The 25,078-nt window shown below is 40.3% G+C and overlaps 1 protein-coding gene across 23 annotated transcripts in view; it reads right to left on the bottom strand.

Moving 5' to 3' along the window:
• The window catches only part of TCF4 (transcription factor 4), a 336,085-nt gene that overhangs the window by 28,990 nt on the left and 282,017 nt on the right, over window positions 1-25,078 (bottom strand). For 18 of the 23 annotated variants that reach the window (XM_024580643.4, XM_024580644.4, XM_053912221.2 and 15 more), the window contains 6 exons: window positions 21,980-22,113; window positions 16,193-16,325; window positions 8,414-8,481; window positions 7,268-7,346; window positions 4,553-4,629; window positions 1,717-1,920 (listed from right to left, as the gene is read on the bottom strand). In XM_024580643.4, the coding sequence (XP_024436411.1) occupies window positions 1,717-1,920; window positions 4,553-4,629; window positions 7,268-7,346; window positions 8,414-8,481; window positions 16,193-16,325; window positions 21,980-22,113 (695 nt within the window). The remainder of the gene's footprint in view (window positions 1-1,716; window positions 1,921-4,552; window positions 4,630-7,267; window positions 7,347-8,413; window positions 8,482-16,192; window positions 16,326-21,979; window positions 22,114-25,078) is intronic. The other 5 variants (XM_045187981.3, XM_053912222.2, XM_053912219.2 and 2 more) reach the window with 1 other exon arrangement.

Genomic DNA, 25,078 nt, shown 5'->3' on the forward strand with positions numbered 1-25,078 from the left:
GCAGATATGCAGAAATGGTTATAAGTCACAGATCTGGCTTTTAATACAGCCAGATTTCTTAATTAAAAGCAGTATTGTTTAAACATTGTAGTTTAAAAAAAAAGAGCTGTACAAACTAAAATCTCATATTATATGCATCCCAAGTGTATTTAACACATTACCTGAGGCCAAGCTAAATTAAAATCTAGCTTTTCCTTTTGTTAACTCTTAGCAACTGCCATGAATAGACAAATAATTTCTACTCAATGATGAATTTTTGGGGTAGAGGTCAAGGAAAAGCTAAAAAGAAAAAAATGATTTAGCTTTGGCATTCAAAAATATCTTTCCACGTTTTAGAAGTGAGGTCATTGCTTCTATTTATAAACCAGTATTTTTGGTTTCAAATTGGTTGCAGGTTTCCATAGCACACCACTCAGGATGGTACTCCTTGTCTTAGCCTTTTATTAAGAGGCGGAATTGAAAGGAGGGCAGACTACTACTACTGGGCAGGGAGCCTCCGAATAACCTGTACTTATTCTGCATTCTCCTTTTGGAATCGTCTTTGAACAAGAGCTGCTTTAGGGATAACAGAAAACAGACCTTTATCCAAGCACCTTTTTAAGAGCCTGGAAGGTACAAAAGAGGACACTGAAGTTTGTAACAAGCGGACTTACACAGAATCACTGGCAACATTAAATTCACCAATCGTTCGGATACCTCATTAATTGTCATCACTTAGTATTTTATCAGGAAGATTCTCTGAATCTTCATAATCACCCCCAACAAGGATGCACTCCCGAATCCTTCCCAAAAGCAGTGAGCAACACTGGAATTCTAACTGTAATAAGGACAAATCTGCTTAAGGAGCATTCATATAAAGGTGTGTTTATTAAGTGGTAATGGTAAAACTGCTATATACTTGAACCACACAGTCCCACTATCCAGTTCTACCTTCCATTCTCAAAATCAAAAGCCATTGATTTGGTTTCTTTAATTAAAAAAAATTCAACCTATTCATATATGAAGTGCCAGCAATGTACCACGGATGTAAGCTGGTTGGGTCTTTTAACCAAAGTCTCCAAGATGAACAATTTAAAACACCAGGAATGACCAGCAATGCTCTCCCGGGTACATGCTTAAGTGAAATGAAGGTGTGTTCTCACACACACCTGCACATGAATGGTCACAGGAGCACTTTTCATAATAGCCAGAGGGGAAATAACCCAAATAGCCATCACCTGATAACCAGATAAATATAATGATTACAATTCAATACTGTTTGTCGATAAAAGTGCATGATACTCTGATATATGATAAAACCTTGAAAACATTGTGCTAAGTTGAAGAAGCCGGTCGGAAAAGACTACGACATATTGCACGATTCCATTTATAGGAAATATCCAGACTAGGCAAAGCTACAGTAGATCAGGAGTTGCCAAGGGCTGGGGGTGGTGGGGAGGAGGTAGAATGGAGAGTGACCGCTAATGGCAATGGAGATTTCTTTTCTTTTTGGAGGGGGCCAATGTGTCCTAAAATTAGACTGTGGCAATGGCTGCACAACCCTGTGAATACACTGAAACACAGTGAATTGTAAACCTTACACGGGTGAATTGCATGTTAAGTGAATTATAACTCAATCGAGCTATTTTAAAAAGATAAAAACAGCAGCGCTGGTATTTATACTTGAAAGTCTCATTTTACATGCTAACTACAGAGTCTACAAATCTCATCACTTACCATGAGTGAATGTCTGTTGGCTGAAAGAAGACCGGTTCCATACCCTGAGCCCAGACCACCCATTGCTCCATTATGAGACGGTCCGATGATGCCATGCATGTCCCCATGACCACCAGGCATAGCTGTGGATGGGCCCACTGCATGATTCCGGAGAACGTGGATAGCATCATCCAGTCTTTCTAAACGATCTTCAATTCGGCTTTGCTGGTGGTTAAGAAATGATGTGAAATTTAGTTTGAAATGCATTCATAGGTTACAGAAGTAAAAGGTAAGTTGACACAAACTACACTTTGAATTTCTAAGTATGTTTCCAATATAGTTTATTTCCTTAAAATAATAAAAATAGTTTCCTTCCTAGAAAACTGGTGACAAATGTTAATATTATAATTATAATGTTATTTTTCATGAACAAAAACCATTAATTCTTCCAGGACATTCTAATGTACATATGTTAAACTATATTGCGTTAGCTTGAAATAATTTGGGCTGACTTTAGAAAAGAAAAACATCATTGAATTTAAGTAACATTTTTGACAGGCATTGGTTAAAGATTTAAAAAAAATTAATAATGGGACGGTGATTTATTTATAGTTTGCCAATTAAATTATCTTCTTCAAGGCAAGATTTCCTTGGTTTCCTCTCTGATATATGATACAGTGCTAAGTATCAAGTCAGGGACAGGTAAATGCATACAAACAGTAATTTCTTGAGTACTATCAATTTTCACTTGTGTTTCCTGCTTTCCATCTATTATCAGCAGATTGTGTGTATGTGTATCTCTCTCTCTCTTCCCCCCACAGAGAGAGAGAGAGAGAGAGAGAGAGAGAGAGAGAGAGAGAGAGAGAGAAGGGAATGGGGCCTCAAAATGATTACAGAAAAAATTACAATAATTCCGTCCATCAAAGTGGTATGAGATTTCAAGACTGAAGAATAACAAAGATTTGAATTAATGTTCACCAGGGGCTTCTGAGTGATTTCAAAGGCATTTCTATAGTATAGAAGTCACTCCCTTATACAACTGCATTACACAATTAAAAACCAACTGAACTTTTTTTTCACCCCAGCCATTAGGACCCAACTTTTCTGCAACTAGACAAGGTCTACGCTATAGTTTTTGGTGAAGAAGAGGGACATGTGGATGGGCCCTTGCTGTTTTCTCCTTCCAGTGTGATCAATAATGATATCAAGCAAACATCTGCACGGGACTCTCCGGTGTGCGCTTTAACATGTACCATCCCACTGGGTCCTCACTGACATGAGCAAGGCAAGCGGGAAAGACAGTACTATCCCTGCCAGACAGACATGCAAATGAGACACAAAGAAATTAAGTGAATTAATTAATCAGGGTCACATTGCCAGGAAATAGTAAAGTGAGGGCTGAAATCTAAGTCTTTTGACTTCAAATCTGATGCCTCTTTGTACTACATCATGCTACAATCCGCTTTGAGTTCCAACGGGCTATGCGAACAGATGTACTAGCTCTACTCTATGAGAAAAACAATTTCAAATTATTCTATACTGACAGGAAGAATGTGTGTCTAATACAGTTAGTCTATAGTACAGAGAATTCTGATTTGGTGGGCTTTGGTGTTAGGGGACCTCCCCTAAACTCCTAGCTCAGCTACTAATGTGACCTTGGAAAAGTTACTAACATCTTTGAGTCTACACTTCTTAATTTATGAAAATGAGAATGAATTTATATGCACTTCCAAGTGCAAATGTAAGCATGAAAAGAAATGATACATGTGCCTACCATCCCTTCTGGCTCACAGGTTCCTGGTGGAGAGAGCAGTGTGTGCTTGCGGACCCCCTCTGGAGTGGTGAGAATTCAGAGAACTGAAGCAGTAGTTTGCAACTACAAACCGAGCCTTTGCAGTTTTACAGTTGGACAAATCCCGGTTTTGATGGCTGGGTCCAAAGAACAAATGATGGAGGTCGCCGTTTAAAACGGCTATGGACCACCCGGATGCAGGCCGCAGACTCACTGGGCTGGGTAGAGAGGGTGTGCGTTGTCTGCCCTGTGGCTGCCTTTAGTGGCTAAAATGCACAGCTGGATGATTCATACCCACAGCGAGGAAGAGGACAACAACGGGGGAAATGCACCTTTGTATTTGAATTTTTAGATTTTCCTTGGTTTAAGTAGTAAGCCAGAAAAGAAGGAAGGAAGCCCCGAATAGCTGACAAGACATTAACTCAGATGGACAGACAAGCCTGTGCCTTCTTCCACGGTCCATCTCAAATTATGGGGGACAAAGGGGAAAAATGTGAAAAGACTGAAGAGTTCCTTGCTGCCACCTCTCCCGTTTGATTCATATATAGTCTGGACACAGCACAGAGCGCTGCGTATTTCCAGCCCCGTCATTGTGAGTTAAGAAAGCCTGGTGTGTCAGACACGGAATCATCATATACTTATAGTATTAATTAAATGGATGCAAATTTCCAGCTATCCCCTACTGGAAGAACAGAGATGTTATGGTATTACTAGATTTCTATGAGAACCAAAGTGAACAAGGAAATAGATTTCTTATTCCAAGGTCAAGAGAAGAACTCTAAACCTGTTATTCTGGAAAGTAGAGCAGAGATATACAGAATCTCCAAGTGTTGCAGCTATAACAGCTTAGCTGGAACTTCAGCAGTTCATAATAGAGAAGTTATGTCATTATCGACAGGGCCCTTTCCCCAAGAAGGGAAGGGGGCCATTGTCCTTCCAGGATTGTTAGCAGTATCTGAGTTTCAATCTACAAGCAGGAACAAACATAGTCTAAACTTGGAGAGTGAACTAGAGACAAAAATGGTCCGAAAATTGCTAGAGCAGAGATTAACAGATGAGACTTACCAAAGAGTGTAGGGGTCCTTCATAATTAGGAGATGATGAGGCCTGTCCTCCGTTTCTGGACCAAACAGCTGTGCCTGCTGATATTAAAATGGGAATTACGATGCAAGCTATATAATCTTGAAACTAATCTCATCGGCATGGTAAACAGTTCTTTTTCAGAAACGGCTACGTTCATTTCCATGTGGACAATAAGGTAAATACGTGTAAACTCCCCATACAAGAATTCTGGGGCCAGGAAAACATTTTAAATGCCTTTGTAAAACATGAAGACTTTACATAGACTCAGAATTATCTCAAGACTCCTCCTAAAAGGAGGAATTTTAGCTAGGGAAGCATTTCTTGGTAGAAAACCATCACTGCAAAGTCAAGGCACTTTTTTCAGAGTGCAGAGCGGGGCTTTCCTTACGTCTTCATGCAAGGCCAGTTTGTTAAACCAAAATTCTCTCACCAACGAGACACAGCTTTGCTACTTGTTATTAAAATGATGCTTGAGAAGGAATAAGCCTTCAGAAACTTTGTAAGGAAATAAGATTAGTTGGCAGCGATCCACAAAACCAGAAATTTAAAAACTCAATATAACCACGGTCATAAGTAGTTCTTCCGAAGAAAACAGTTTTTTTATGATTCACTAAACTTGCAGGTAAAGAAAGATTCCTGTTATAACAAATATTACATGTCTAATCTCCCACTTTTAAGTTTAAAATAATACAAACTCAGTATAGAAAATAAATAATTCAAGATTTCTCCCTGAAATCTCATGCTCCGACACAGTTACCACTTTAAATATTCATTCTTCCTGTCGTTTCTGGGTGTGCATGTGTGTGTATTTTTATGCTAAATAAAAATAGAATATTTTGTTCAATTACTTTCAGTGATGGAATCTGGACAGAGCTATCGGTGTGAAAATAGCAATCTGTCCCCATATTTACATCCTCATAAAGCTCTTCCTTGATAACGTGTGGTCTTGCTCAATGGACTACCAGGACCCCCAAAGTGGCTTGTCTCTGTGTCTTCCAGGGAGAGCACACTGCTCAGGTTTAGGTTATTTGGGGGAGTTTTCTGGAATGATTTCTGCATCATAATTTTCCACTCCCCTGATGAGCCTAAGGGTGGAGTGGCAGAGTGGTGAGCTCTGAATCTGTCTGAGCTCCCGTATTGTTACAGATGTAACCTCAGCAAGTCACGTACCCTTCCTGGGCCTTGTACACTTATCTGTGAAAGCAGAGTAGATTAAAACACTGTATTTTGCTGTGTATAAGGCACACCCACGTTTCTGTGTGTATTATACACTGGATTATTATACCCACTGTTATACCTGTGATATGTAATCATTATACCCATGTAAAATGCACATCCTTATTTTTCCCTCAAAAATTTGGGCAGAAAGTGTGCATTATACACAACAAAATATGGTAGTTGCTCTCAAGTTTTATTAGACTCCAGAATTTTTTTCCAAATTATAAAATAGACAAATCGGAATTGTTCTGCTTGACATGGGGAACTCGGAGCTCTCCCTGCTCAGCCCCTGTCCTGAGCCCCATTGGACCAGATGCTGCCTCCATCCTTCTCTGGTACCAGACATTGAAGTCTGTGATCGTTGTCCAGAGCCTAACAATATGGTACTGAACCTAAGAATTCCGAACTTTCCTTTTTGGTCATTGGGAATGTTTCACCGCTACTGCATTACATGTCATCTCTGTTTCTCCCCAGGTTCAAGTTTGTCTCTCTGGACATTGGACTTAAATGTCTAGCTACCCCTTTCTACTCTGTCAATGGAGGCTGGAAAGGCTGATATTAAATCCCACTTAAGCCATGGCCGTCACCTCAGACAGCTTTGCAGCCGTCTGAAACTTCCCGTTCTCTACCAGGGAAGCCAGGTTACAACGGGCCCCGTGAGTGCTGCACGAGGAGAGTAATATACCGCTGGAAGGGCCACGTTTAGGCAAGTGCCTCCACTGTAAATTACAGTTAAGGTCAGGTTTCAATCAGGTACAGATGTGATTTAGTTCTGCTTTAGAAGCCACCTGTCCTCTTTCTAAAGAGCAGAGACGAGCATCAGACAGGGCCCTCTGGAAGTATTTATAGTGGAAGGGCAATGAGCCTTTTAAATGGACCTCTGAGAAGTGAAATGCTTTACTAACATAATTTAAGAACTTATAATTGTATTATTTGAAGCCATAGGTCATATAATTGGTTATTTTTAAAGGCAAACACCCCCTTTTTCTCCACACACTGACTTCACAATTTATTTACAAGATTATAGTTTTTCCCAAACACCCCAATGACACAGCCTTCAAAGAGAAAATCTGGAAAGTCTAAAATGTCTGTTGGAAGTGATCCTTTTGAATAATCTATATTTGATGACTGTGTAATCACATTCATGGCTACATTCACTGCCTCTCCTCATCTGAGATGTCTTATTGGAGTATGTCATTCCCTTGAGTATCTTCTAGAGAGCCGGGGAAAGCTTAAGAAGTAAGTTTTCTGTATGTCCATGCATTTAAAAAACATCTAATCTTTAAGAAAAGTTTTGAGTGTGAATGGCTGTACCCTCACGTGGCAGTCTTTCTCTCCTACTCCCTTCTATTTGTCTGTTTGAAAATGTTGTTTTGGGCTTTAGGAGGGAGCACGTTTCCACCTCCTGGAGCAGGGAGTCTAACAGGACAACCACTCTCACTCGCTGGCAGGATGATGGCATGAGAGTCGGCACAGTACCTGAGAGAGAAGGAGGAGAGCCGACGGGAGTTGAAGGGTTTGATGAAAAGCTGTTGTTAGTGTGATCTGGAGAATAGATCTTAAAACAACGGGGAGAAAAGAAAACAAGCCCTCATTATTAGGAACAAATAATCAACAATTTTGTAAATTACAAAGTGTCAATGCAATTCATTTAAAAAGTACAAGTGATAAAATAATCACTTTAATTTTTCAAAATCAGAATTATTGAGGTCATGTAAGACAGTCAGAAAAGCAGTGGTCTAGAGGTCAGCAGACTGGAGTTCTAGTCCTCTCTTCCCATTTCCTCCAATGGCTGTGTGGCTGGCTGGGAGCAAGCCACAGAGATACACCGAAACTCCCTTTCCCTCCACAAAACACGTCAGACTGTCTCATCTCTAAGACTGTTGCCCAACTCCTTCACCATGATTAAGGCATCTGATTCCAAGACGTAAAATATTTAGATGAAATAAAACTTTTACTTGGTCAAAAATGCTGACATAAATCAAACATTTTATGCTCCTGATGGTAAGGGAAAAAAAACAACTGAAGAGATAAAATGTTAGGGCAACGAATGTCCACTCACATTTGCAAATAATCATGTTTAGCTTTTGCAGACAAAACCAAGTATACTCCCTCACAAAAATAAGGTGTGTCATTTGTCATCAGTGAACAGGCAGGGCATGGTCAAGTCTAGCCTCTTGGCAGTGGGCAGTCAAAGCAGAAAAGGGGAGTCCCTAGGAGCCAAATATGTGATAATTTCTCACGGACTTCAGCTACGGTCTTTTGTTTTTTTTAATGCCTTTTCCAAAGTGTGTTAGAATTGCCCCTTGCAAAGTCAGTCTTAGTGGGTCAATGAGTGCCCATATGACTTTAAAGAAAAATAAGAACTCAAGATAGAAAATCCATACCCCTAACGGCCCTGAGGATATCCATGAATCCATAACTGAGTAGCACTTAGCCCCACTGTGAGGAGACAAGATGGAAGGACCAGTCATGTACTGAAAGAAATTATGCAAGAAAGCTAGCGTTTCCAAAATCAAAGCTATCTGACATTCATTTTCTAAAATTCCAAATGTCCACATCTGATTAAAGTTCAGCCTTCTAATACAATGCCACATATGAAGTCCAAAGTCAATATTTCCTCACCGAAGCAAGTGCCTTCCCCAGAGCATCTCCAGTCTGGGAGCTGCCTGCTGCGCCGCTTCCTCTATTTGCTGCAGAAACAAAAGGCAGAGTATGAAAAACCAGGCAGTGAGGCGCCTGACAATTTTCTATTCCTGGTCCATTTACTCACGATTTAATTGCATTTTTAATGCTAATTATGACACATTAATCTTTAATTAGCATTAATTTGTTTGCTGAGGTAGATGTCAAATATATTCATGTTACATTTTCTACAGATAAAATATAAACCTGACACCTTGGTTGAAAGATAAAGTGTTTTAGTTGCTATCACCTTCCACTTCACTTAGAGTGGTTAGTGGGGAATGACAGTCCACTGCTAAAAAATGTACAGTACTTTCAGGTCTCTGAAGTTCTCACAGTTTGGCTTTTTAAAATATTTTAGATAGCCAATTAAATTCTCCTCATGCATAATTTACCCCTTTTAAATAAAAAACATGATACATCACAAAAGGGGTACTCCTTTGAGAGTTCCACAGTAAACAAAAATTTTTTAAAATCTTTAACAAATTTTTAAAAATCTAGCTTTCTAGGAGAGAAAACATTTTTAATATTTTAAGTAACATATTTAAGACAAACTTAAGAGAAGTTGAACTGTTATGCTGCTACAAGTCAGTATGGTCTCAAATCCTGGAGATAAAATCAGTTTACATAATCATGAAGCTGTATCTCCATCTTAAACACTGGTATTTTTATCTACAAAATAAATGAACAGAGAGTACTATTAGTAAAACGACATTGATTCTAGCATATAACTTGAAGCCAGCTCTACTTAGAAGGTAGGCTTGGAGGTAATTTGCCTGCGTAAACTGGTGCAGCCACTGTCCCTCTGAGGTCTTCAGTACCAACACAATGCCTACACATGATACGTTACATTTAGTAAGGCCTTGCCTTCAGCAAATACTTTTGCAAAGTATTGAATTAAAGCCCATTAAACTCCAGGGGAAGCTATTTTTCAATATTTCATGAAATAAGGGAAAGAACTCTTGAAGTCACTGATTAATCCAAGCAAAACTTTATTAAACAAATAATTTTTAAAAAAATCCGCAGTCCTATCCTTGACCCAAGAGAGCAGCCTTTCTGGCAAACATGTCCTCAACTTCCAGATCTGTGAAGTGGAGGAGAGGTCAGCTCTCCAGTGGTCAAATTGTCTGCTTCCCTGGGTTATAATTTCACTCTCTTGACCTCCCACAGCACAGTGAAATTATGCTTGCTATTTTTATATATTTGCATGTTGGGTATGTCAGTTAGATAATCTTTTGATGTGTATTTTATTGGGTTAACAAAACCCACACCTCTATGCATGTATTACTAAAACTGAAAGAATACTGGTATATGTTAAAAAAAAAACACAGTCACCTTCGGACATTCTTTTTCATATCACAAATTCACATTAAACATATATCATTATGAGTAGCTGACATTGTCCTAGAAGAAGTGAAGCTATAATCTGTAATTTTGAAATTTTAAATTAAAAGGCTTGTCTCTGTAGGTTATTAGACTAAGGATTATATAGAGAAGGGGATTCGTTCGTTGAAATGAGGTTCTGACTGCATACTGAGCTAGTAGAAGGAACTCACAGATATCAAGGGTATTAAAAATACTTAGTATAAGAGGTAAATGAAATTTTATCTGGTGTGAAAAGTATTAATTGCTGCATTAAGGAGGGTTTTCTTTGTTTTTTGAATAAAGACAGTTTAAAGAGAAAATAACAGAAAGCACTAACATTTCTTCAGCTTGTATTACCACAGTATTTTGGGGCAATTTTATATACAGATTTTTGGAGAAGTAACATTATTATATATACCTAAAAATTAGATTTATCAGTCAAAACAATTTGTGATTTCTGCATGATTAGAGAACAGATCTTCACGATATGTAAGTTCCCAGCCACAGTGGAAAAATTATATTATTTAAAAAAGAACTGAAACCCAGATAGGACAAGACAATTACAGATAAAATTTGCTACCATAATGTCTTTCAAAAGATTAATTCTTCCTTGGAACAACTTTAAAATGAAGATAAAAAGTGTTTAAAATTTTTTCATGGAACCAAAGAGACGGAGTTGAAAACCAGTATTTTAGAGAGATTAAAAAATTTATTGTATGTAGCATAAAAAAGCACACTTATAAGAGACAAGATATGATCATTATGATCACTTTCATGCTCGACTTTGTGTGAAGTGCCTGCTACATTGAGGGAGACATTAGGACTTAGGAAGTAGAATAAAAACTAGAATCAACTCCTTACCTCATGTTGTCATAAAAATGATTCAGAAGACTAAAATGTTACTCATGGAAGCCACTCTTAAAAACGGACTATTTTTTAACATGAAGCCATTCTACCTTGCAGCAGCTGGAGAGCCAAACCCAAGGGCTTAAATTTCAAAGGAGTTTACTGGGGCCAGTTTGCCCTTTCGCTTGGAATGCCTTTTGTTCTGTTCCAGGAAACGTCGGGGAAGACACATTTTCAAGAGTCCCTCAATATGTTAAGCTACATGGGTCCTTCTGTTAGAGTTCTCTTTTTATTTGTGTGACTGATATGTCAAAGGGCATAAATAATCAGAGAGTGAATACATTATTAATTCTCAAATATATAATTTCTCTTATATTGAGGAATGGGTCATGTTTAGCAAAACACACTTACAATTAAACTTGGTGTTCACCAAACCCACCTTTGTGGCTTCAGTGCAACGGGGCTTGCCTACCACTCTAGGCCTGGTTTTCCGTCAGCTCCTATTATTAGCAATTACCCAGTGCCCACGCCGCAGAAATAAAGATAAACACGATTGCCTGTACTTGGTAAAGACTGGATTGATTGCATTTCTTAAGTTATTTTAACTCTAATCAATTTCTCTTGCTCAAGAGAAAAAATAATCAGTCTCTAAGCAGGTTGTAAAATAAATATGAGTGGGAGATGAGCAGTGATTAAGAGGAGCTGTAATTTTGGAGGGGGATTCGATGCTGTCAGCCGCCCCCCCCCCAGCGTTGTTCAGATGGCTAGAGCCCAGGTGCTGTTGCTGGCTGGAGGGCGGAGTAGAAAGAAGGGGTTTGGTGGGTGGGGCTGCGTGGTGGACCGCCCTCAGACTCCAGCTCAGCTTTGGGAAATGGTAGTTCCTGTCAGAACACACCCTGATCAGAGCACCGTGGTGGGGGAACTCGAGGACCAGCTACGACACAGACTGTGGAAAACATGTTGCCCCTCGACTGCACACCCGTAACTTCAGGCTGGGAACGCCATCGAGATACAAAAGGAAAGAGAGGTGTAACTACGGTGTATTTGCCCGAAGGAAGATGACTGCTTTGACATTTTATTAAATATTATTAAACTACTAGAAGCAGCATAACAATGCCATGAGTTTGTCTACAAAGATGACGAAAGAAGGAGCCCTCTCCAGCGCTCCTGCTATGTATGCTTTTAGAGTTAACACTAAAATATAAGCTATAACGTATTAATCTTTAGCAGGAGGCATTTCTAGGAATTCAGGGGGAGAGCTGGGCCCCATGACCGTGCTCAGGAAATGGACTAGAAGATGTAAATCAAACCGGTCTATTGCTTTCCGTCAGTGGTCTTTGGAACGGCGATGCCGTAACTGCTGGATAAAGTGCACACCCTCTTCCGCTCTGCGCCTGTCCACTACCCAACTGCATCTGAAGGCTCGAGTTCTTGTAAAAGACCAAGTGAATCTCATGTGACTATTCTCATAATAAAATTACTGGGAAACCAAGTCCTCAAAGGGAAATGGACATGTTTCTGCCAGGAAAGCCACACACTCAAGTGCATCATGGTTACAAACAAGTCATTAGAAGTGAAAGCTGTAAACCGGACTAATTCATGAGCCAGATAGATATTCCAGGGTAATCTTTAGCATATGTTGTATTAAATGCATCTTGGTAGTCTGTTTCTCCAACACTGGTTTGAGGTAAAAACATGAGAAATGCCATGTATTAGACAGCAGGCCAGTTAGAGACTATGATAAACAACAGTAGTTTGTACAACCATTATGCTAGTTCTATGCTCTACTCCCTCTTAGGGGAAGGGAGGGATCTGGCCCCAAACCACAAGAGGACACGCCCTGGGAATGTACAGGAATGGTGTCTCCCCGTGGGGAACTGAGGCACTCTCCTCTCTGCAGAGTCCCAGGGGACCGTGCAAGGTAGGCACCCTCTGAACGCTTTCGACCAGGAAGGACTATGGCATACTGCAGGTAGGGAGGAAATATGTGTAAAACAAAAGGTATATGGCTAAATCTTCTACACTTCTATCCTCTATAGCTGGTGTCTAGCAACTTACTACCCTTCTTTTTCTGTATGCAAGGTTACTCATATGTAGAGACGTTGGACTACTGCTTCTGAGACACACTCAGCACTGTAATGTCGGAAAAGTCTTAGGAAGAAAGTTTGAAGGGCTCTGATAGTGGTAATCCTGAAGCCCTCAAACCTTAGCTTCTCTCCTTAGCTGGGTGCCACACCAGCTAAACTACTATGAATCCATGTGCGTCCCATGCACTATATTCATACAGCTCCAGGGGGCTTAAAAGATCCCTCTGATTCAGAAATGGCTAGTGTAATCTCCAGAGTTTGCTGGCAAGGCTTCAGAGAAAAGTAGTGCAAGTGTAATAAGTAAAATATTTCACTGTACAACTCTCTCAAAACTCCATGGATAAGTGTGTCAGTAAAAAAAAATCCTGCCATTAATATAATCTCAGTAAGCGTTACCCTTCTTCAGGGTTCCTCAAAAAATGATAATGGGAATTAAAGGGCAAAAAATCCAAGAAACAATGGTCATTGTTCCAAGCAAAATACAAGCAATCCCAGACCTCAGTGAGCATCTTCTGTCTTTGAGATGCAGAGACTAGGACCAGAGGCAAAGGAGCCTGGTCCGAGAGGCTACCCTCTGAGAGTTCTTGAGAGCATATCTCACTCCACACGTTATATTCTTTTCCCATGATCCGTTCAGGACAATTGCTGACCATCAGGAAGACACATTATAACGTGAAACTGAGAAATGGGACAATGATCTTTTGAACCGAAAAAGCAGCTTCCTAAGACATCAACATTGTTTATGAAAAGACTGCACTGCCTTGCAACTTTACACCAAGAAAACTTGAAAAATATGATGTCCATGTGTTAGCGCTTGAACCCCATTCTTACGGCATTAGTATTGCTTATAGCCATTTTCTCCAGAATCATGTGTGTAATCTTAAACATGTGTCAAGCTATGTGTTCCCTATTTACCAATTATTTAATTAGCTCTGTTTGTTCTTTGTGATATAGGCAATGTACTATTTCTTTATTTCCTGCATTTCAGAATGAGTGAGTATGTGCCAAATATTTTCAAGTCTACAGATGTATCCTATTAATTCATAGTGTTTGTTAGGGAAGTATTACTAACAGAAAAGAAATCTTCTCTTCTTCTTACACAAACATGCAGCCTGACTTCTATCTCACTCTGAAAATGAAGCCGAAGCCTAAGAGAATTAAAGTACGAAGAAACTCAAGCTGCTGGATACTGTACAGCACTAAAGCTTATTATCGTATCTAAATTTTCCTCTGCATTTTAATTGAAGGAATCAGAGGACATATTTTAAGGGAGAACATATTTTAAGGGAGGACATATTTTAGGGGAGTAATCCTAGAGTAATAACTGCATTTATGCAAGTTAATAAAGGTCTCTTCTTCCAAAAAGCTGAATTACCATGTCTACTACTTCCTAAAAAGACGATAAAGCCTTCTCGCCTTCTAGACTTTGACAAGTACACCCATGATTATGGAATACTTTGTGTAATAATGTTTTTCCTAAAAAAATTCCTTTTCTGGGTTCCAAAAACTCACAAATTTTCCTTTAAAAATGATAGCTTCCTTATCATTATCTAGACCCTCCCTCCACTTAACCAGGACCCTCCAGTCTGTAGCAAATCAAGTCCACCGTTAGCTTACAGCTGCACCCTGCTCAGGCCAACTGTAGCTGAGCAGAAATTCCTGTTCATCGATGAGCTAATGTTGAGCCAATCAGTGTAACTAAAGCAAATCTCATTCCCACTGATTTCACGGTTATGCTACCCACAGCCCATGGAGAACCACTATACCATCTCCTAATATCTCTTTCTTCCAAGTGTAGTAGTGCCTGTCTCTCCGGAAGACTGTTTTGCAAACTAATTAACAAAACTTTTTTTCTAACAGTGCCTAAGTATGTTTTCCTGAACTCGAGCTTTTGCTCCACCTTTACACCTTCCTAAAAAAGAAAATTAGTCAAACCACAAGTAGACAGGAAATCTGCCATGTAAGAGGATGAATGACCGGTCACCCTTCTTCGTAACTAGACCCCGTGACTGCAGAAAGGGGCTTTCCATTTGCCAAACCACACTGAAGTGAAATATGCTTTTCTCACTCTTTCAGTTCTGCACTTCTTTCTTCTTGTTTTTCAAATCTGCCAAAACTGCATTGATAGCTACAAAACTTCCCCCATGCGACCTCTGTCCACAGCCCTCCAAGGTCAAACTGATGCAACACATTTGTAGCAGCTTTGTTATAAAAAGCTACAAAAATGGAAACGCCTAAATTTGCTTCTTAATGAGACATGATAGCGAGGGGCTATGAGACAGGCCATCTCAAGTGTGAAATATAATATCAAATAAAACAGGGAGTGTATTATTTAGGCAGGATTATATTTGCAACATTTCAAAATACATTTTTATCAAAAACTCTCCCACATAAGTGATTCATACTACTTTCCCAAGTTCTACAAACCAGAGAAAATGATTCTGTCACATGTTCTTCTCCCTAAAACATATAGAGCGTTCTCATCAGTGACTCACTGAAGTCATCTTAAGGCCCAGCAAGGTATGGGTTTGAGCTAGAACCAAAGTGCTGGTGATCGGTGAGGTCTGAGGTTTTAACAGGACCCTGGAACATCAGGCTGACTGCTGAATGACAAGGATGGCTAACAAAGGGGGTGCAGTTCAGAATGGGGGTGCTTGCCTCCTCCCTAACTTGCACTCTTTCTTCCCTGGGCAGCTAGACACCCTGCCAGCTCTTCCTGTGCAGTAAGCGTGGTGAGGGCCTGCCTGGCCTAGGGAGAGGACTGCAATGGACAGCGGGAGATATGAGAGGAGGGGATGGCTTGGTTCTTTGGTGGCGGCATTCTGCTTGGGCCTTAACCTGTTTGGTAAATTTACTCGAGGAAAACAGCAAATAACTTCTGGCCCACGGATACCCAGCCATCTCCTATCCTGTGAGTGAATGGACACAACTTCTCCGCTGGAGGCCCCCACAGTGGGGCGAAGCTCACTGAGTTACGCCTGGTCCCTGTGAGTCTCACGCGAGCCAGTCTTCAGAAGACTGCGGCGCGTCGTGGCTATGAACTGATGGAGTTTGGGAAGTGGTCCACAGCTGCTGTTAAGAGCAGTCACGCCCTTTATCTCATTAGTCTTCAATGGTTTGTCTTCACAAAGTTCACTTCGCTTGCTGTTTGAGGTACAAGAAGCAAGGTGGTTTTCGTGTATTTAAACCCTCGTTCAGTCTAATTTCAATAGACAGAGTAGCCAAATTTGTTTCTTGTGGAAAAAAAATGTGATTACGGTCAAGCTAGTGACTACTTCCGTTTGGTTCACTGGCTTGCTCATTCAGGTATGGGACAAATACCTGTCGCCTGACTACTCACCCATCATGACGGGAAAGAGGTCATTCACTCTTAACCCTGACACTGACTATCAGCAGCAGAACTGCCATTTCCAAGGCTCACCCATTATGCTGTCGGTCCCGTTGGCAGGAGGCGTACAGGACGAGGTGCTGTAATGGTTGGTGCCGCTGCGGTGGAAAGTGGACATTGGAGGAAGACTGGAGTTGATGTCTGCTGAGGAGTGTGACGGGTAGCTCTGTAGCGAGAAGCAGATAAAGGAAGGCATTTTCAATCATGAAATACTGAGCAGGCTCGTTTTTCAGTGCTTCTTTCAGAACTCCTCATTCTGCGATAGAGAAAGCCCTTAGAATTTCAAAATATCCAAGAGTGCATCTTGCTCAGATCTGACAGCTTTCATTTTTCAAATAATAAAATAAAAAGACACATAGTTGGTTTGGGTTTGCATCAAATGGAGGGGAATATAGTGGCAACATAGGACACTGAGAAATGTTACAATCTCTAAATCTGAAAATTACTGCTTAAAAGCATGCCTGTGTCTTCAGCAGCATAACTGAGCACTGCTACTATTATTTCTTTTGTAAGGCCTATTGATGAAGAAAGGCAGATGCTATGATACAATGAGTAATACACCATCGTGGTCCACAGGGTTTACACTGCACTTCGTTCCGACCTTCTGGACACGAAACGGCAAAGAGTAACCAGTCTCGGCTCTTTTCCCTGCCAAATTGAATCATCTTTCTGAACTCCAGCAAGAACAACATGATAAGTGAAAAACTTAAAAAGTGCTAATGATTTGATGCAAGTGTGTCTCTGGAGTAGCGATATGTAAAGCCTTAACTCAATGACTATGCCGAATTAAGCCAGAACAAATGAACTGAGAACAACCAGTTGACTTCTTACTTTGTAGGTCCTCTCCGCTAGCAATCTACCATATCACTGACTGTGAAAGAAGATTGTCTTTACAGAATCATTTGGGTTAAGGCTTGGCTTTGAGTTTGATTATTGTACCAGTTGTCCAAATAAGCTGCTTTCCTTGGGGCATATCAGTGCCTGCAAGGTTAGCAAATTAGGTGCTAGCCCATCTGCTTGGAGATGAGATCACTAGGAGGGTCACAGTAATTTACAGAAAAACACTGAGCTATCTTTCCATTCAAGATACTTACTAGTTTAAAACGTTGCTGTAACAGACGTCTGAATGTATTATGGACATGTAAAGGAAAACATTTAAGCTAAAATAGACCTTTTCCTTATATGTGCTATATTAATGGGCTATGGTTCTTTGTTATATGATTACTGGATAGTCTGTTAATATCGCTCAATATAAAATTGAGATGGGAAATGATGCTCATAGGCAGAGGTACTTAAAGTCCAGGTGTCTTGGTATTTTCTTTTATTTTGAGGGGCTCATCTTACATTTTACCTCCTCCTTAATGATTCTTTACTACTTCCAGCTCTTCCAAGATCTTTTCCCTCTGCATCCCTAACGAACTTACATTCTGCACAGTGCCATTTAATAACTATGTGCTGCCTTTCATTGCTTTCTCTTTCAAATGCATCTCCATCTATACTGTAAACTCATTAAAGGGAGGGAAAAGGGCTTACACCTCTGCATCCTACAACTTCCTGCTGAGTGCTGAGCACATGATTGTCCTATACACTCGATGAAGAACTGGCTATCCGTTAGCATTTGAAAAAGAGTAGACTGAAATACTAGCTATCTGAGAGATAACTGAAAGGTCTAGAAAATGAAGCTATACTTCAGAGCCCGGTCTGCCACTGCCTTGCCTTTGAAAACTCTGCTTCTGCGCACTCAGAGCAGTCCGACTGAAGGGCCAGCTCCGGTGGAAAAGTCGACACGCTGCCCTTAAACCTCTCCAAGCTCCCGAGGATGCCTTTCAAATGTTTTAATTGCATGGACCTCTTTGTTTGAACGGACAAACAAAGGCCACCTGTTAAGCTCACTTCTAGTTGCTACGGACAGAAGGTTCCGAGTAGGCCGTGAAGTTTCTTCCAAAGAATGAGGGGCAAGGCCGCTCCACAGCCCAGCCCACGAGACCCTGAGCAAGCCGCAAAGCACCCAACTTAGAAGAGCTATTTCTTCTCGAGGGCTAAAGACTATAATAAAGTAGATAAAGAGAAACAGAATAAGGAAAAAAGAAAACTAAAGAAAAAGAGATGGTTTCAGTTCTGTTTCATGCTGAGTTTCTAAAGAATTGAGAAACTTTGTAAGTCAGTCCCAACTATGCAAAGATCAGAGGGAAAATTATGAAAACTATTTAAATAACTATTAATAACTACAGAATAAAACAGAAAAAAAAGATTATTGTATCAGTGAGAATTTTTTAATCCCTTAAACTTGGTATAAAATGGGCGGTGATTTGGGATTTGACAAGGGGCTACTACTGAGTTCTTAGACTAAAAAGTAAAGTTCTTTTCCACAGATTGTAATGGGGAAACCAATACAATTCACCTAAATCAGTTATTTTTTTAGAGACTCATAGAAAATAAGATGCTGGAAGCAATCAATGAGATTTATAACTAGATTATTTTACGAGGAAAACTACCTTGAAAGCTACTGTCACTCAAAGTTATAGTAAATACACCACAGAGACTATTAGTGATGTGTGAAAAATGTCTCCTTTAGAGTAGTCGGGGATCGAATATAAAAGTCCCTTCAGTCTTTCTTAGTCCAGCTATAAATACTGTCTGCCCTGTTCACTACCAAGCAGAAGGCGAAGTATGATGTAGTGTTATGGCCTTACATGCCCACTATTTATTTTTACCTATAACAGCCAAAGTTAGTGTATTTGGAATCTCTTTGGCAGAGTAAGTGTTGAAAATGTTCCCATTAGTGATGGCTTTATCCACCTATGGGTTGAGAACTAAAAGATCGGAAACAATAATAATTGGCAGCACATATCAAGAATAAAATTAGGCTTTAGGGTACAGCATGCTTTCATAACCTTGGCACTACTGATCTCCTGTGCCAGGTAATTCTTTGCTGGGGGAGGTTCTCCTGCACACTGCGGTCTTTTTACTGGCACCCCTGGCCTCTATACACAAGATTCCAGTCGCAACTACCCCCAATGCTTCCAAAAGTTCCCTGAGGGGCAAAATTATACCCAGTTGAGAATTACTGGAGTTAGGATTTACGTTACAGAAATAAATACCTAAATAAAAGACAACAGAACCTCCTCTGTATTAAAACTCCAGACTCCTCGGACCACGTCACCCTGCAGTGCAGAGACCGGGCCTGCACCATGCCAGACAGCGAGGACTCCGTCTGATTTTTACAGAGAACTCTGCCAAGTCGTTCCAAACCCAGATCTTCTACGCGGCCATGCCAGAGCTCAACCACAAACTACACTCTTCTGAATACACACTCATGAGATTGCAGCGACTGGCTGCAGGATTTTGTTGCAGAGGCTGAAACCGTAAAGGGAATTCGGAGAGTCGGAACTGGTGACTTGGCAGTTGTCACTGAAACATGCAGATTTTAAGTTTTACGATGACACATTCTCTTATAACATGGTATAAAGGGAAGCTGACAATGATGTTTCTAAAAGGTTTTACCATTAGAGAGAATATGAATTTGGCCATGTTACACCCAAAATAATACAAGGAAAGCTCTCTTCTTTTCCTCAAACTGTTTCTTTGTTCCATATGGCACTGGTCAAAAGCCACAGGTGAACATTATAAGGAACTACCATATTTTCAAGTGAAAGGACACTAATTGCCTAATATTACTCAAATTATTCCCAATCACCTGTCAGATCTTTAAATGTCACTTCAAAATATTTCCGAATGGTTCCTGAAATTACAATGATTACTTGATATGGTAATTCAACAGTTTCGCTATCAGTGAGAAAGTTCATTAGGATATACTGCCCGAGACCTAGTTCATTCAGCCTTTAAAAAAAATAAGACCCCCAGTCTCTAGGATCTGCTAAGTGATCATGTTAAGAGTGAGAACCCTGTTTTGTGATAGATACAAGGCAGTGCAGACGCAGCAGCTGATGCAACTTCCTGGGTCACTCCTTCCAAATGACCTTTCTTCTTGGTTGACAATATCGTTTTGGTTCAGCAAAACTTTTTCAAAATGTGTTGGTTTCTTTTATAAAGTGACAGTTTTGTACATTTGAGCATATTTTGAAGATACCTTCCTTGTGCAGTGAATATGGGATAAAAACCCACCTAAATGAAAATTCTAGAGCATGATAGGGAAAGAAACAAGAAATATAGAAGAGAAGAAAAATAAATGTCAGATAGACAACTCTTAAAAGGACTGGAATTCCAACATATTAGCATAGTGCCAAAGTCTCTTATGTGTAATCAAAACTGTCCTTGTGCACAGGACACATGTAGATTTGGTCATGAATTCCTTAGAGAACTGGAAGATGATGGAGGATAACACTGTTAGCCAAGAAGAGATTCTACTATCACAATAGTGGTATTTCTCTGAGCTTTCACTCTGACGCCTCCAAGTAGAAGGCGGGAGAAGAGGACATACGAAAGTAAATCATCCGCTATTGACTGCAAATGTGCTGAAATTAGAGATAGCTTGTGATTTATACACTCAAACTCATGAGATACACAGAAAGGCCAACTCCATCTTCAGCATTTGTCTCTCATTAATGGAGAGGTTAGCTGACCACCCGGTGTCTCTGTCAGTAGAACTAAATAAATAGGCACTTTCAAGGATTTCAGGAATCTTAAACTTCTGGGATGTTTTGGGTTGTTAGATTAGGATATAAGTCACCTTTTCTGTATCTCTAGTGGTTGAGCAAAAGAGAGGAAAGACCATGGAAATCTAGAAAGTGCTACATCCTATATCAGAACAGAGAAACGTAAATCTGGGTATTAGAAAAAAGGGGCACCTTAAAAGATGAAGAGAAATGATATAAATACCATTAATTATAAGAGGACTTGTCATACATACCCTTTTCCATTTGTTGGATTAGGTGTCCACACATTTTTAAAACTACGTTATTGCACAGGGAACGCAGTCCTATCTCATCTGCATCCTAGAACTAACTCATGACCTAAAAGTACTCTTTCCCCCATTTAATGACGGACTTAAATTTAAATGTGGCTTCTTGGCTATGGCTGTTTCTGAGGCTGGAAAAATATCAGGTGAGTTGGTTCCTCTGGGAGAAAGAGCAATACTACAGTGGATGAGTGCAGGTGATGGGCAGAGTGGAAACTTTAGTAAAAAAAAAAAAGGAAAAAGGGGTAACATTCTATAGCAGTTTTCAGCTGGAGTCGGAGTGAGGCAAAACAGAGCACCGGTAGGAGATCGGAGGGTGTGGAATTAAAGCTAAAACATGGACAACCTGGAATCTGCTCTCCACAGAAATCCCATGCTGTTACTGATGGGAGTGCGCAGAAACATGAACTCTTTCCTCCCGGCCTGGCACAGTAGGTCAAAGCTGTCCCCAGTGGCAGAAGCCGTTCAAGAGGAAATGGAAATGTGCATGTGTGATATATCACCTAGCCTCAAAGTCTACTGTTGGTCACTCTGCCCCCTGCAGTATAGCCTTCAAACTACAGATAGCCTAAACAAACAACCAAGCAAATAAATAAGGGACAGCCATTACTGAATTCTGCAACTCAAATATAGGGTGTATTTATGTCACAAAGGAAGCTGACATTGTGGTACAGAAAGCACAGCACAAAACACAATGAACAGAACAATGCCTCCGAAAGGACTTACAAAGGTGATCTGATTCAGTTACATCTTTGATCACAAAAGGATGCAGCTGTAAGAATAATGGGTATGGACCAATTTTGCATTCATTTACTGAGTCCTTGAGTACATGCACAGAAAGACAAGGATGGGATTTAACAACATAGCCGCTCCATCCCCATTACCATGTAAATCCGCCTTACCAAACGTTCGTGTGGATGCAGGCTACAGTAGCTGCTAGACTGTGGAATATGAGAAGAATTGCCCAACATTCCTCCGTAGCCAGGCTGATTCATCCCACTGGAGGAGCTCCAAGGGTCACTGCTGTGATGGCCATCTGTAAAGGACAAAGAAAACGGTGACTTTTCTGAGGCACTCAGCTTTGCCGTATAGAAAACGGTTTTTTCACGGACTCGAAGATAACTGTCTGTTGTGCATTCATCTTTGTGTTGGTTAGCTGGTTACGTCAGAAGACGGTCATCATTATTTTTACCCAAATGACTCTACACTGCCAAACAAACACAAATATTTAACATAGTGAAGTGTCCTTAGTAAAAACTCCACGGGAAAAGCAAACCAGAACACATTACTACATGGAATTATGTCAAGTCAGCAGGGGTACCTAATGTTAAAGGAAACATTTCTTAGAAGTACTCTCATCTTTTTTTTTTTTAATGAAAACTAACTAAAAGTTAAATTGTTCCTACAGTTTGGGGTGAAAATAAAATACTCGAGACATTACACAGTTGGCACATTTACAAGTTCAAAAACCAAGTATTGAAATAAGTAATAATTAAAAAGAACATATATTCAACAGATTGAATTTCAGTTTAGTAACAAGTGCAGTAGACAGAATTAAAGGTGAAATTACATTATGACATAGGGAAGAGGAGACCCAAATATACTCTGAGTTTGCTTCCTTTTTACATTTTTGGGTATGTAGTTCTATAGCTGTCTTAAGCCTTCAGCAGCAATTCAAAGAGTACACATATGTCATAAGGTAGAGGTTATGCTACAGTCAACTTTGAGAGTCTCTGGATTTTATACAATTATCCAGTAGTTTAAAAGAAGACTAAAATAATATGAAAATTTTATAAAATATCTTGTAATATCAAGTCAATCTTTTGTTAATACCATGTTAAAAACATTCCTGCAAATTCTTTTCATCCTCTGGGCCTGTTGGACTAGAAGTTACTATGAGAGACTGTTACTGTTTGCTTTAGGTTTCTCCAATGAAGGGGTGGGCGTGCGGGACAAGACCTACGTCACTGCCGGGTTCGTTCACTTTTCACCTTGTGTCAATAGCTCAACAAAAGTCATCAAGTGCCAGATTCGTAGCAGGCCGCCAGCTAGGTGTTAACTGTACGGCAGATATTATTTGAAAATAAGATTATTTTCACCATGCATTTTATTTAATAAAGAACGTTTGAAAATTTAGGCAATAGGCAAGTTAAATCTGATACTATGTTTCATATGGCTTTCCTTTCCCCCCCTGAGATTTTAAACTCAGGAGTTAGAATTTGGAAAACTGAACTAGTGTCAGGGCAGGGAGGAATAATCTATAGGTTTCTTAAAAACTGTGCAAGCAAAATCATGTTTATGATTTTGATAATTTAAGAGCTGTAACTAGAAGATGGAAATTAAAGTTAAAAATAAAGAGGCCGCACAGTAGTAGGTTGAAAACGCGCCTCTGGCAGTCTCTGAGTATCTTTCCCCTAAACTGCGGTTTCTTCAGGCCTGGCTTCCCGCGGCACCAGGCGCCCCGTGCTGGGGGTGCCGATGTGAAACGGGGCCAGGGTGCACTGCTTCGGGGTCATACTGTGAGCACCTAAAACTTTCAGAAAGTTATTGTTCATCTACTTTAGATTTAGTCCTGAGATTGAGGAGCTTTAGATGTCACCTTAACTTCAAATATAAAGTTCAAGACCACGAACATTACAAATAGATGGCAAATATGACAAATAAATTGAGAATATGTATCACTGAACTCCCAGGAGTCTCTTGAAACATTTTGACAACATGAGGCACTATATGGAAATACAGTTAGGAGTTGTTAGCACAGAACACTCAATTCAATGCAGACTTACAAAAATACATATTTTACATAAATTATGCTTTTCACAGTAAATTAATATTTATCATATCCCATGATCTTGGCAACACGTTGTTTTAAAATAATAGAAGTAGACATGTGCAAATTAGTTGTGCTCATCATAAATGTCAACTCAATTTTTTTTTTTGCATTTTTGGGTATTCATATGCAGAAAAGAAATTTTGTTCCCCATACTCTGCATGGTCTGTAGGGAGAAGAACCTACTGTTTTCATATACCTGATTCCTGTGCAGTGAGCACAATTTAAGTAAGCCACCTTCTTGAAATCAGGTAGAACAATCTATCCTTCTGTAAATTTTCTCAGTGAAAGTCTGCTTTGAGTGATGAGGCCTTGAGTTCCCAATGTCTATGAGCCCTGGCGGCACAGCGTCACTGACCGGTCCCAAAAGAGGGAGCTGATGCCGAAGCGGCTGCTGTTTACAGCTGAAGAGGAGAAGCCTTTTGTAGGGGCACAGAACACACCCAGGTGGCATGCCCTGGCGTGCTCCTTTGAGAGTCAGGTCACAAGGACAGGTCACAAGATAAAGGACCCCTGTGCACACGAGCTCCATTATATGTGGAACAAATTCTCTCTGTTCCTAAGGGACCCATTCGATTCAATTTTGTAGATTTTCCGTGGAATTTCACATGTGAGGTAATAACCTACAAGAGCTAACACTCTGAAGGGAAAGAAAATAAATCCATTTTAATCAGAATGATTTTGAGTGTGTCCACGGTAACCTAAGTGAGACACCAGGCTGCTCCGCTGGTGCCTGCTGCCCCACGAACGCCCCCCTTCCCATGACATGGCCCTTCCTAGAGCAGCATGAAGAAGGAAATCCGATGGCACTTTGCCAAGGGCACACTTGAACAGGGTTTTCACACCCAGGCAGAAAGGGTTCAAGTTCTCCATACAGGGGTTCTTGGTCAACTCCACGTCTAAATTTCAGAGTGCGAACTTGGTAAATGAGCATCACCATTATGACCGTAAGTGCCATGGACGCATCAGGGATGGAGCCTCAGCTGCATCCCGCAAACCCTCTGTTCTTCCAGCAGCTGCTGTCATTTCAACTATCTTGGTCTTTCTTCCAGCAGGAGAAAGGGGCTTCAGAGATCACCCCTCCACGTGCATCTAATCACATGTACTGGCCAGGTAGGAGAAGGGAAATATTCCATCTCCCATGAAGCTATAATTCTCTACATTCATCTGG

The sequence above is a fragment of the Desmodus rotundus genome, chromosome 10, assembly GCF_022682495.2.
Source record: "Desmodus rotundus isolate HL8 chromosome 10, HLdesRot8A.1, whole genome shotgun sequence".
Taxonomy (NCBI): Eukaryota; Metazoa; Chordata; class Mammalia; order Chiroptera; family Phyllostomidae; genus Desmodus; species Desmodus rotundus.